General features: G+C 51.4%; 4 protein-coding genes across 5 annotated transcripts; all 4 read left to right on the top strand.

Moving 5' to 3' along the window:
- Positions 1 to 109: 109 nt before the first annotated feature.
- OPI3_1 (Phosphatidyl-N-methylethanolamine N-methyltransferase) lies at positions 110 to 1,302 on the top strand (the record flags this gene model as incomplete). The annotated part of the gene is made up of 4 exons (XM_066116238.1): positions 110 to 402; positions 514 to 553; positions 673 to 689; positions 788 to 1,302. The coding sequence occupies exons 1-4, from the start codon at positions 345 to 347 to the stop codon at positions 1,300 to 1,302; spliced, it is 630 nt and encodes a 209-aa protein (XP_065978120.1). The 5' UTR covers positions 110 to 344.
- A 1,033-nt stretch (positions 1,303 to 2,335) lies between these two features.
- Positions 2,336 to 2,749, top strand: J3458_000619 (uncharacterized protein; the record flags this gene model as incomplete). The annotated part of the gene is made up of 1 exon (XM_066116237.1): positions 2,336 to 2,749. The coding sequence occupies one exon, from the start codon at positions 2,336 to 2,338 to the stop codon at positions 2,747 to 2,749; it is 414 nt and encodes a 137-aa protein (XP_065978119.1).
- Positions 2,750 to 2,866: 117 nt separating this feature from the next.
- SMF3_1 (transporter) lies at positions 2,867 to 5,659 on the top strand. 2 transcript variants are annotated; one of them, XM_066116235.1, is made up of 4 exons: positions 2,867 to 3,209; positions 3,306 to 3,874; positions 3,969 to 4,479; positions 4,546 to 5,647. In XM_066116235.1, exons 2-4 carry the CDS (start codon positions 3,664 to 3,666, stop codon positions 5,405 to 5,407), a joined length of 1,584 nt encoding a protein of 527 aa, XP_065978117.1. In that variant the 5' UTR covers positions 2,867 to 3,209; positions 3,306 to 3,663; the 3' UTR covers positions 5,408 to 5,647. The 2 variants fall into 2 exon arrangements, with proteins under 2 accessions (XP_065978117.1, XP_065978118.1); XM_066116236.1 differs by having other exon boundaries at positions 2,867 to 4,479; positions 4,546 to 5,659.
- Positions 5,660 to 6,023: 364 nt separating this feature from the next.
- On the top strand, positions 6,024 to 9,019 carry J3458_000617 (uncharacterized protein). The gene is made up of 5 exons (XM_066116234.1): positions 6,024 to 6,446; positions 6,604 to 6,999; positions 7,067 to 7,510; positions 7,575 to 7,731; positions 7,801 to 9,019. Exons 1-5 carry the CDS (start codon positions 6,435 to 6,437, stop codon positions 8,040 to 8,042), a joined length of 1,251 nt encoding a protein of 416 aa, XP_065978116.1. The 5' UTR covers positions 6,024 to 6,434; the 3' UTR covers positions 8,043 to 9,019.
- The last annotated feature ends 2,265 nt before the right edge of the window (positions 9,020 to 11,284 follow it).

The following is an 11,284-nucleotide window of genomic DNA, read 5'->3' as shown; positions in this document are numbered from 1 at the left end:
CGGGTGGCCCCGCTTTGCACCCGTTCCAGTGAAACTCGACCTGGAAGCTCAGTGTCGCGCCGCGCTGCTGAGAGCTGCCCGCCTACTCGCGGCGCTGCGGCCGGATAAACATGCCCATGCCACTGGCCACGCCCAGCCAAACAAGGGCAACTATCTGGGCACGTCAAACTGCCACGGCTCATCTAATGCTGCCTTGCCTCTAGTCTTGGTCCTCGCAGTTTCGTCATTCCATCTCTTCCTTCATCCTCGTTTTCCATTTCTCGCTCTCCTCCACAACCAAATCAACACGACTTCTGTCGAGCATCACCATCGCGCTCAATCAATTGTCTAGTGTCTTGTCCACCATGACGTCTCTGGGCAATCTCATCGACTATGTCGATTTCGACAAGAGGAGCCTGCTTGGTGAGTTGTATGGAGCCTTGCTCTCCGCCGGGAGAGAATATGTGTGACAGTGTTGCGCACAGATGACAGGATCACCGTGGCTGATTTGTCGTCATGCTTGGGTGAAAATAGTGTCCGCGGCCTCTATTGCTTTTAATCCGCTGTGGTGGAAGTGAGTCACGCCTGTTTACGTGCCTTTTCGCGGGAACATCTTTGCGCTGCCCCAATTATCCGCGACAGTTGAATAAGAAAAACAAAGGTTTACTAACGAAGTCATGTTTCGTACCTCAGCATCGTGGCTCGACAAGGTTTGCCTTCCTGTTGCTTTTCCAGCTACCGGGGCTCCTCCTAGGGTCATCGCCAGCTACCTTCTACGATATACCAACTGACACTAGGAATACTGTAGAGTATCACAACAAGATCCTGACGAAACTATTCGGTGGCAACGCCAAGGCCGCCAATTATGGCCTTGCTGTAGCCATCTTCTCCCTCGGTCTCTTTCGCGACTGGCTGTACAAGGTTGCATTATCGGAGCAGCCGTCGCACCCCTTGCTAGAGACTGTCTACTCACGGGCTGCTGCCTACACGTTGTTTGCTGCCGGTAACATCCTCGTCATTTCGTCGACGTACCGTCTGGGGATAAGAGGCACCTTCCTAGGCGACTACTTTGGGTTCTTGCTAGACGAAATGGTGACTGGCTTCCCCTTCAACGTCACTGGTGCTCCCATGTACTGGGGCTCTACCATGAGCTTCCTGGGCACTGCCCTGTTCTTTGGCAAGCCAGCCGGTCTCTTGTTGACGTTGTGGGTGTATCTCGTTTACGTGGTGGCCTTGCGATTCGAGGATCCCTTCACAGCCGGAATTTATGCCAAGCGGGACCGTGAGAGGGCTGCTGCCAAATCTGGCAAGAAGCAGGAGTAAGATCCCTCTGAGGGACTAATTCTTGGCTTTGGTTCGATAGATCCACAAAACCCTGTGCTACACTCGTCTAGAGACACTTGATGATCGCCTGTTTTAGCATCAAAGCCGAAATGGAAAGTTCCTAACCTCCAGGTCCATGACCAAACTAAGGTGGGAGAGAATATTTGCGATGCGCGAACATTTATACCCGGGATTGCGATGATTGGGTTGTACAAGGGGTATGTCGGGGGCGGTCTTTCGACAGGCTACGAGTCGGAGAGGCAAGGGAGTGGCCAGGAAAAAAGAGACGAATAGACCGTTGGTTCCATGGAGTGGCTTACATTGTCGATATCAACCAGTCGACATGGTGCAGGGGGATAGAAGAGAAGAAGATTTGTTGATAGAATCGACACATGGGAATTAACAAAGATATGGACCTAAACTGTTAGAGTGATCTCATTTTGTAAGATTGAAAAGTGTAATGAATCCAGCGGACCTTGCGTGGCCTACTCTACTAGGTGATGCACTCCGACTCTATGTTCACAAGCGCGAACCAGACCAGCGGAGTTTGCACACCATGTGCTGCAATACAGATTACACAGAGTACGTGCATGTGCATTGAGCTATTGCCTGAAGGATTATTGTACAACGACGGCGATTTCGATATGCCGTTTGGATGCGCGCGAATGCAACTAGCAACGTGTTTAGTTTTCGCTCCTCAACTAGAAGGTTGCAACAGAAAAAGATGGCTCGGGTAACGCCTGGGGTCATTTCGGCAAGAAACTAGGTTTTGTCAGGATGTAGTAATGAGCTTCTTGACCGCCATGCCAACATTGTCGAATCATACAACAGACTATAGTCCCAAGGCAGGAATCGGGATACCTCACCGGGATTCGTTCGGTAAGCAAATATTATGGCGGAAATGCAAAAGAACCAACGACGAGCCAAAGGGGGATACAAGGTTGAAGCGACGCCAAACAATTGACTTGAAGATCCATCCTCAACCCACCATTCGGGTCAATGGGTAACACGGCGTGTGGTGACGCTGGCGCTGATGCTCGTCCTCCTCTTTGTACTACGTACGCTGTACATGCCTACTCCGTACCAGACATCCAATGGCTCTCCCTTTTGCGCCCATTCTGCATTCTGTCCCCCGTCACCCAGCGACGTCAACAGCGCCCCGGTGCGACCGGGTCGTATCACCAACCTCTCTTCTCATCCCCATGCTTATCATCACGAAGGAGACGACGGCGGCCGTGCGCCCCCAGGGCTCCAGCGCTGGAGCCACCAGGAAAAAACGGATCTGATCCATCAGGCCGAGCCAAAGAGCGTTCCCGTCCAAGCCAACGGCCACCAGCGGGCGGGCGACGGATACATAAGTGTCGTTGGGAGCGGAGAAGAAACATCCATCGGGAATCGAGCCCGACCGGATGCTGTGCCGGAGGGAGGGGTCGATGCGGATGTCTAGTTCCGGCATCACCTTGATGTGCAGGGGATTATCGAAGACGGGCCGTTTGGTGGTGTGGTGCGGTGCACAGCGTTCTTTTCGCCATCGGCGGGGTCTATATAAACACCCGCCAAGGCTCAAGAGTTGAATTGTCTTGGACAGGCAGTTAACCTGCGGGTGAGTCTAGTCACACGACATTCACACGACGTGGAAGATTCTTGTTTAGCGGGGGGCAAAAAGGAAAAGAGCGGCAGGCGCAAGCAAGTGTGAGCGACAATACTCCGTATTGAAGCGTCAACTAGCTGGTGGGTCCAACGTCGCGACTTCCTCGATTCTTCAGCCCCAGGTCACTGCAGCTTTTTGCCTGTCGGGTAACCCCGGAGCTGGCCTCGATTTCCATCGGCGATTCTGCTTCGAAAAAATCTACGTCAAGTGCCCAAGAAGAACAAGTAACTGGGTCATGCTCCTAAAAACAGATTCCGTACGCCAACCCTTTTTTCTTTTTTTTCTTTTTTGTCTCCTATGTAGTCATCTCGTCCTGTCCCGGAGTGCCGTTCTCATATATGAGCCTGCATAGTTCGCCGAGACCAATCTTTCCTGCCATTATCCCTGTCGCCGTCTTGGCCTCCAATTCCTATCCCTAGACAGCAACCAATTGACAATCACGTCCCGGCATAGACGAACGGGCGACTAGGAGGCGGCCCTTGTTGCGATAGTTGCCAATATTGATAGGAAGCCTTCGAAGAGCGGGACAAAAAGGAAGAGGTCAAAATTACTTTAATCGATGGTTGAATGGATGGCGACGCTACGGATCTTTTTCTGCGCTCTGTGAATTTGCATCGAGGCAAGCGGATATTGGCATTTAAGAGGAAACTATACAAGGTACCTTCATATTCGTCGGTCTTATGAACGGCAATTGAGCAGCTGCGACAGATATGGAAACGCATGGCATTCAGCGCAGTGATGCGCAACAAGAACAGTCTGATTCTTCGGCGGAGAAGAACCCTGTCGTCGTCGATAACATGACTATCAGATCGAGGCCGGAGAGTGCGAATCGTGCCAAGACGGCCTTGGAACGGGTCAAGCATGCGTTTTGGACATTTGGCAAGTTTGTTGGGCCGGGATTCATGATTTCTGTGGCGTACAGTGAGTTTATCCCAAATAATCTCCACGGCCGGGAGTCCTTCAACCACCTCTTTAACAGGACGACGCAATCATCACAAAACCTAACATGACACAGTCGACCCCGGCAACTACGCCACCGATATCGCAGCTGGTGCATCCTACCAGTACAAACTTCTCTTCATCGTCCTCTTGAGCAACCTCTTCGCTATTCTCCTGCAGTCGCTAGCCATCCAACTCGGCACAGTCACAGGCCTGGATCTTGCATCAGCATGTCGTGCGTATTTGCCACGCTGGTTGAATTACTTGCTGTATGGCCTGGCTGAAGTTGCCATTATCGCGACGGACATGGCCGAGGTTATAGGTACCGCCATTGCATTGAATCTTTTGATCCCTAAACTGCCTCTTGTTGCGGGATGCGCATTGTCTATTCTGGACGTCATGGCCATTTTGATCTTTTATAGGCCGGACGGCTCGATGAAGGGTTTGAGGTTGTTTGAAATGTTTGTCTGTCTGTTAGTATTGGGAGTCGTAATCTGCTTTTGTATCGAGTTGAGCATGATTTCGGGGAGTGTCGGGGAGGTATTTAGAGGATACGTTCCGTCCAATTCGCTCGTTGAGTCGCAAGCGTAGGTCTTCCGTCACCTAAGCCCGTCCATTGTATTTGCAAGGTTTGCCGGACTAATAGCAGGTAGACTTTATCAGGCTTGTGGTATTCTTGGAGCAACCGTCATGCCGCACAGTTTATACCTAGGCTCTGGTATTGTCCAGCCCCGTCTGCGAGAGTTCGACACCAAACACGGCCTTATACCAGAACAGCCGGTCTCTGCTGCGTCTTCCGCTACCACCGACGAATACCTTGACAAGGGAATATATATCCCATCTCAGGCCGCCATCAAACACTCGCTCAAGTACTCCATCACCGAACTGGCCCTTGCACTCTTCACCTTTGCTCTCTTTGTCAACTCGGCCATTCTCATCGTAGCCGGTGCCTCTTTGTATCAAAACCCTGACGCGCTCGAAGCCGACATTTTTGGCATCCATGACCTGCTGGCAAAGAGCATCTCGCCTGCCGTGGGTACAATCTTTGCCCTAGCCCTTCTTCTATCTGGCGTATCAGCAGGCATCGTGTGCACCATTGCAGGCCAGTTGGTCAGCGAGGGTGCCATCAGGTGGAAACTCAAGCCGTGGCTCCGTCGGCTCATTACTCGCTCCATCAGTATCACCCCATCGATTATCATTGCCGGAGCAGTAGGGAGATCTGGGCTGAACACGGCCCTGACAGCGTCACAAGTGGTCCTTAGCTCCGTGCTGCCATTTGTCACATTGCCACTTATTTACTTTACCAGTCGATCAAGATACATGACTGTTTTGCCGGGAATGGCACGATACTACCATGAGGCTGATAACAGAGGTCGGCCTGTTGCAAATAGTGCTGCTGGTGTCAACATGGCGAATCCGTGGTATATTATTATTTTGGGAATACTGGTGTGGTTAGTCATTACGGTGATGAATGTGGCCAATTTGGTTCTATTGGGTTTAGGAAAGAGTGGTTGATTATGCCTGGCATTAGTTAAGAACAAGCATTATGAAGGCGGCTGTTTGGTGATTACAGATGGTACGGATCTGGCACAACTAGCATGGGGAATGTGGTATACCTGGTGCTGGTTGCAGCTAGTATTGGGCGTAGCGTTGTACTTGAATATAATGTCATATAGATCTCTGCATCCTTGAAGGCTTTGTATTCTAAAAGCAGCTGCCATATTCCTTGTTTCTGATGCAAGCCTTGGGCTCGTGTGTCGTCAGTCCATGTCATGGAAGATGTGATGCGTCCAGTCATGAACCCGCCCAGATCAAGATAGGACAGACTCACATATAAATAACACACGACTTAGGTACCTAGGTACCTAGTCACGCCACGGCAAAGAGTTAATTAGCCGAGAAGAGACACCAAGACCTATCCAAAGGTTACCCCCCCCTCCTTTCCGGCTTCTTCCCCCACCAGCGTGATCCGTCATTGTGCTTGTCCGAATTGCCGACCAGCTCTCAAGCTCCCAAGCTCCCGTGCTCCATCACCCCGCATTGTCCTCATTCCGCCTGCAGAAAGTAGTTTGAGCTCCAATTCCGAAACACCTTCCACGTGCGTCATCATACGACGACATATCCTGCCAGATGTTGCTTCACTTCCGGCATTCCTAAAGTAGCTTCCGCGGTGACGTAACAAGCCGTTTTTTTAATTCTTTGTTACAGAACCGAACCCCTCGCAAAAGTGTCCACACATAACAGGCATGCACGCATTGCCCCCACCTTTGTCGTATCAGCCGACCAGGACTTTTTGACGCTGCCAAGAAGCTTACGAGCGAGTGTTGAAACAGCTCCCTTGTGCGAAGAAGGAAGGAGCTGCGCACGTGTCTGAGGGAAGTCTGAGGAAGCTTGGAAGAGCTGTCAGGCTAGATATATATACATACCTAGGTACAGATATATATATCAGGATTTTACATAACGCAGGCGTGGGAAATATCAGCCGCGGCGGCCGCCTACCAGCCAAGAGACATTGGTAGCGAGTGCGCCGGATCACTTCGCCATGTTTCAATCGGTATGTTTTTTGTCTGTGCGGCTCAAGGACTCAGCGGGTGCTGGGTGACGTGGCATTTCGATTCTGGGGAGTCATTTGCCGTTTCTCCCAATCTGTGATGCTGCCGGGCGCTATTGCAGCCTCTCACGACAAGCAAAGCTTTGCTAACACCTTGCAGAAGAAGCCGTACTCGGCGGTTACCGTCACCATCGAGAACCTCACCTCCGAGTCCTACGCCGAAGAAGACCTCAGCGGAATCCCGGACCTCGTCGAAGTCATCAAGCTCCAAGCTTCTGGTCCAGCCGAAGCAGCCCGCGCGATCCGCAAGAAGCTCAAGTACGGCACAGTCCACAGGCAGATTCGAGCCCTGGTGCTACTCGATGGACTTATCCAGAATGCGGGCTCGCAGTTTCAGCGCGCGCTTGCGGATGAGCCGCTGTTGGAGCGTCTCCGTGTGTGCGGCACGTCGAATTTGTCCGACCCCGCCGTTAAGAATAAGTGCCGAGAGCTCTTTCGCGAATGGGCGCAGTACACAAACGTTCCCGGGTTGGAGAGGGTTGCGCGCTTGTACAAGGTACGATCGGCATGGGCTGCGAAGGCTTTCCCCCCGTGAATGCAGCCCCTGTTAACCCGGTCTGTAGGAACTCCCCAAACGCAAAGTTGGCATGACGCGGGAGGAGTCCAAGGTCATCCAGGAGACGGAGAACCCGTTTGGCGATGACGAGGAAGAAGAGGCGGAGCGAGCCAGCGAGCAAAAGAAACAAGACAATCCTGGACCGTCGGAAGGATACCATTCCGGTACCCTTCTTGACATGCAAGGTGGCGGAGGCGGCAGCAGCATTGGACTTAAAAAGTCCAAGCCCAAGTTCAAGTCCAAAAGCAAAAGCAAAAGCGGCCGCAAGTTTGACCTCGAGGCTGAGATGAAGAAGATGAAATCAGTTATTGCAGATGCAACTATGGCGTCGACAGCATTGACGAATTCCCTGCAGACTATTAATCGTGAGAAGGAGAGGATCTCGGAGAATCGGGCTGCGACGCAGCATTTTGAGGCCTGTAAGCAGCTGCGAAGGAGAATATTGCGATATGTAGGTTCAAACTACTGGGTTATTCAGATGGTTTTGGCGTATAGAACTCACGTGGAAACTCTAGATCCATCAGGTTGAAAGCGAGCAGTGGCTAGGTGCGCTACTTCACGCCAATGACAAGCTTGTCGATGCTCTCATGGCATACGAGCAGCTAGATCACTCGATTGAAGCAGATAGTGACTCTGATGACGAATTGGCAGAGCAAACTCACATGTACCGAAGTATGTACAATACTCCTATCCCAAGGCACGCCTCTATCTCTTTGCATGTATACTGATATGATTTTCCAGTGATTACAGGAAAAGCTCAGGAAGACCGAGCAGCGGCACAAAACGTGCCGGATCTGTCTGGGCTCACACTCGAGACTGCTCCCAAACATGCGCCTGCCAGGCCTCCTCGTCCTGCAGCAAGACGGTTGTCAAGCGCAACAAGCGAGGATGAGGAAGAGGACGACGAGGACGACGACAATCCGTTCGGCGACAAGAACGTCATTTCTACACCAGCAGCTGAGCAGGGGGAGCCTCGTTGGTAGCAGCACGTTTTTAATGAATAACGATTCAGTTGGGTTTTATTATGTCTTATACTCTCCAAGTAGCAGAGCTCATACGGAGCATTTTACACGTCAACACGGTAGTATCAAAGCATACAGTTACCCTAGGCAGGATCAGACACAAATTGAAGCGTCTCCAAGATGATTAGAACCAACAAGAATTCACGAACCCAATCAACCCCAAGTTTCCCATCTTGCCATCCCCCCTTGTTAGCACACTTACCTGGACAATCTAGGCTACATTCCCTGACAACTCGATCTGTCAAATTACTGCGGAAAGACAGGAAAGACACACATTCCCATTCCACGCCGCTCAGACCAACAGACGGCAAACGCTAACTCATCAAGTTTGCTTCCGGCCAAGCAACAAAAAGCCCCCCGGACAAGGGGGGGGGTTAATGTACAGCTGGGCTCTCTGATATATTACTGCTCCCCTTTTACAAACACGCCGTTGGAGTTATCAAGTGCCCAAAACAGCGGTGAATCAAAAGCCGGAAACCCCAGATCCCCCAAGCCCGGTCAATCTCTCCCAAAACCGGCCTATTACACACCAGTCTTTTGTCAGAGCAAGGTGGGAAAAAAAAAAAAAAAAAAAAAAAAAAAAAACTCCAAAAAACGCACGCACCGCATAGCGGGACTGGCCTCAAAAACGAGCGCTCCAGAACTAATTACTAATTTGATTTTTCTTTTCACAGTAACTGCTTCCTTCCTAGCGGCTTCTCTTTTTAAAATAAACGGCTCCTATTCCAAGAATGTCATTGGATACGCACGAGGCGCGAGTGACGTATCAGTAATGTATGAAGTGAGGTGCAGCAAGGTCACGTTTGAAACATTTGTTCTGTTGTGAAACCCCATCGTCGTTGCCAACAGCATTCTTTCCTGACGAGAGGAGCGAGCAGGTGTTTTGTGTGACGATTTTTCTCCTTTTCCTCTTGTTATTTTGAGAAAAGAAAAAAAAAACCACACAAGCGCCAGATGGGGGAGATGGGACCAGCGGTTCAGGCAGCAAGGAACACTTGCTGGCTTGTTGTCTGGCCGGGGACCTTCCGGGAACCTTTTTTTGTGAGGGGGGGCGCAAACCCCGCAAGGAAAGGGGGGGTGTTGGATCTTGTGATTCATTTTTTCCCTTTGTTTCTTTTTGGTCTTGTTTTGGCGTGCTGTCTCCAGGTGGACCGCGATAACGCAGGCGTATGCACGTTGGGCCGGAAGTGCGGTGTTTTTGCTGTTGGGAGCAGACCGGTGATGCCGGGGTGAGAGGGCAGGCAACATGTACAGAGTACTTCTGCGCTCGGGGGGCGTGTGAATATTGTCAACGGGGGCTACTAAAATTATAGGAAATTGTTGTTTGCTAGGCGTCTTTTGTTGGAAAACAAGAGACGGTCAAGTTTTTTTTTTCTATACGAGGCGAATTCTAAATATGGGCTTGGTGAGAAAGGGGGGGGGGGGCCAAACTCGGCGCTATCTACTGAAAGGCGAGGCTGAGTACGAATCTGGGTGAGATTTCTGGCGAGAATGGTTCATGCGGTGTATTTTGTTTATTTGTTGTACGGTTTTTCTCGATCTGAGCTTGGATTGCGGCTGTATCGTATTCTGGCCATGGCGACGGAGGACTGGCGGGTAGATCGCATCGAGATGGCACGGTTTGCACTGGGGAGCTAGCTTGTGATAGACTTGGTAGATTTTACGATGGCTCGCTGCTGGGTGATGCTCATGGCGTTGAGTTTCTTTTCGAGGACGCCGGCCGGGGGGGAAGGGGACATGCCCGTGGATGTGAGGCATGCTTGTCCATCTCGTGGCCATGTGGATGTCTAGGGGGGTTTGGTTCAGGGCTGAGGGCGTGCCTGGCCACTGGTCTCTGGCTGTAGAAGACTTGTTGGGTGGTTCATGTGCGAGATTGCGCTGCGCTTTTTCTCATCTACAGCGCTGACACGCTTCCCAGTCTGCGTTTCGGTTTCAGCTACAAGTCGGTGTTGGTTGTTGGTGGCAGAGGACGACGGGGTCGGGAGAGGCGGGCTATCTGGCACTGGTGAGTGTGCTGTTCCCCTACTATATCGCTTAGTATACGCGGCATGTGAATTCTCTTTTCCGCACTCGGTAGCGTCAAAGTGATGTGGATGCCAGAGTATGCCAGTTCCTTCGATTTTGGGGCAGGGAGGGCGAAGAACAAGGCAACGTAGATGATGACTCCTCTCTGCCCGAGGACTGTGCCCCCTTTTTTGGTTGGGCCAGTGGTTGATGACATTGCACATACGCATGTCATTGCGAACATGTGTAATGCCATGGACAATGTTGGGCTGGGAATCATTCAAAATCAATACATGTTGGGCTGCGCAGCGCTGCCGCCCCCGGATGGTAGAGCTATATTGAGAATCACACACTCCTCAACAGCAACTACCATGGGCAACAACTTTGCTCTACCAGCTTGGCTTGACAAATTTCAAAAAATAACATGGGGGTAAAATACCACACCAGCTCCTGCAAAGAATTTCATTCCATCATATGGCGACTCGGCTTACTAGCCCCCCTTGGCAAAACCCCCCGGACAGCCCGGCGACTCGTCAAGGTCATAAATACTCTCTCTCACGCGTCAAGACAATGGCATCTCTATGCTACATCCACAGCTATCATCCCCCCCGGCTTACAAGCACACTAGAGAGGCAGTATTGCCGTATAGCAGTGACTCCCAGTGACTAGCATGAAATCACAACCATTTGCCGCCGCCAAACGTGGCACCTTACGCAGCAGCACTTGGCGTTCTATCCAAAGGACTCGGTCGTGTGCCAATAGGATCTGACCCAAGTCCAGGATATACTGTGCTCATCAACTCCAGCGTCAAGAAATAAACTGCGCCATCTCCGGCCCTAACGACCTCTCCCACGCCCCCTCCCCCTTACGGCAATAATATGCGGTGACTTGTTTCCCGTGATGCATCTTACCGCCTATGGACCACATCGTGAACACGTAATAATTGGCATTTCCATGAGCAAATATACCGAATCAAGTCCGTCATCGTGGCGGGACGACGCAGCTGGGCATGGAGTCCTTCTCATCGCCACCGGCCGGCTCTCCACACACCCTGTGCCTCCTACATGCTCTAGGCTTCTAGGCCTCGAGGCGGGTTTTCGCTCTAGACCCATGGCTTGTTGATAGTATGTGATGTGTATCCTTGACTTGCATGATGGCGCTGCAATTCCTTCTCCTTCGCCGCTTCGGGTTGCAAAGTC

This window comes from Metarhizium acridum, assembly GCF_019434415.1.
Source record: "Metarhizium acridum strain ARSEF 324 chromosome Unknown scaffold_1, whole genome shotgun sequence".
NCBI classification, from domain to species: Eukaryota; Fungi; Ascomycota; class Sordariomycetes; order Hypocreales; family Clavicipitaceae; genus Metarhizium; species Metarhizium acridum.
This window is presented reverse-complemented; position numbering and strand designations above follow the sequence as displayed.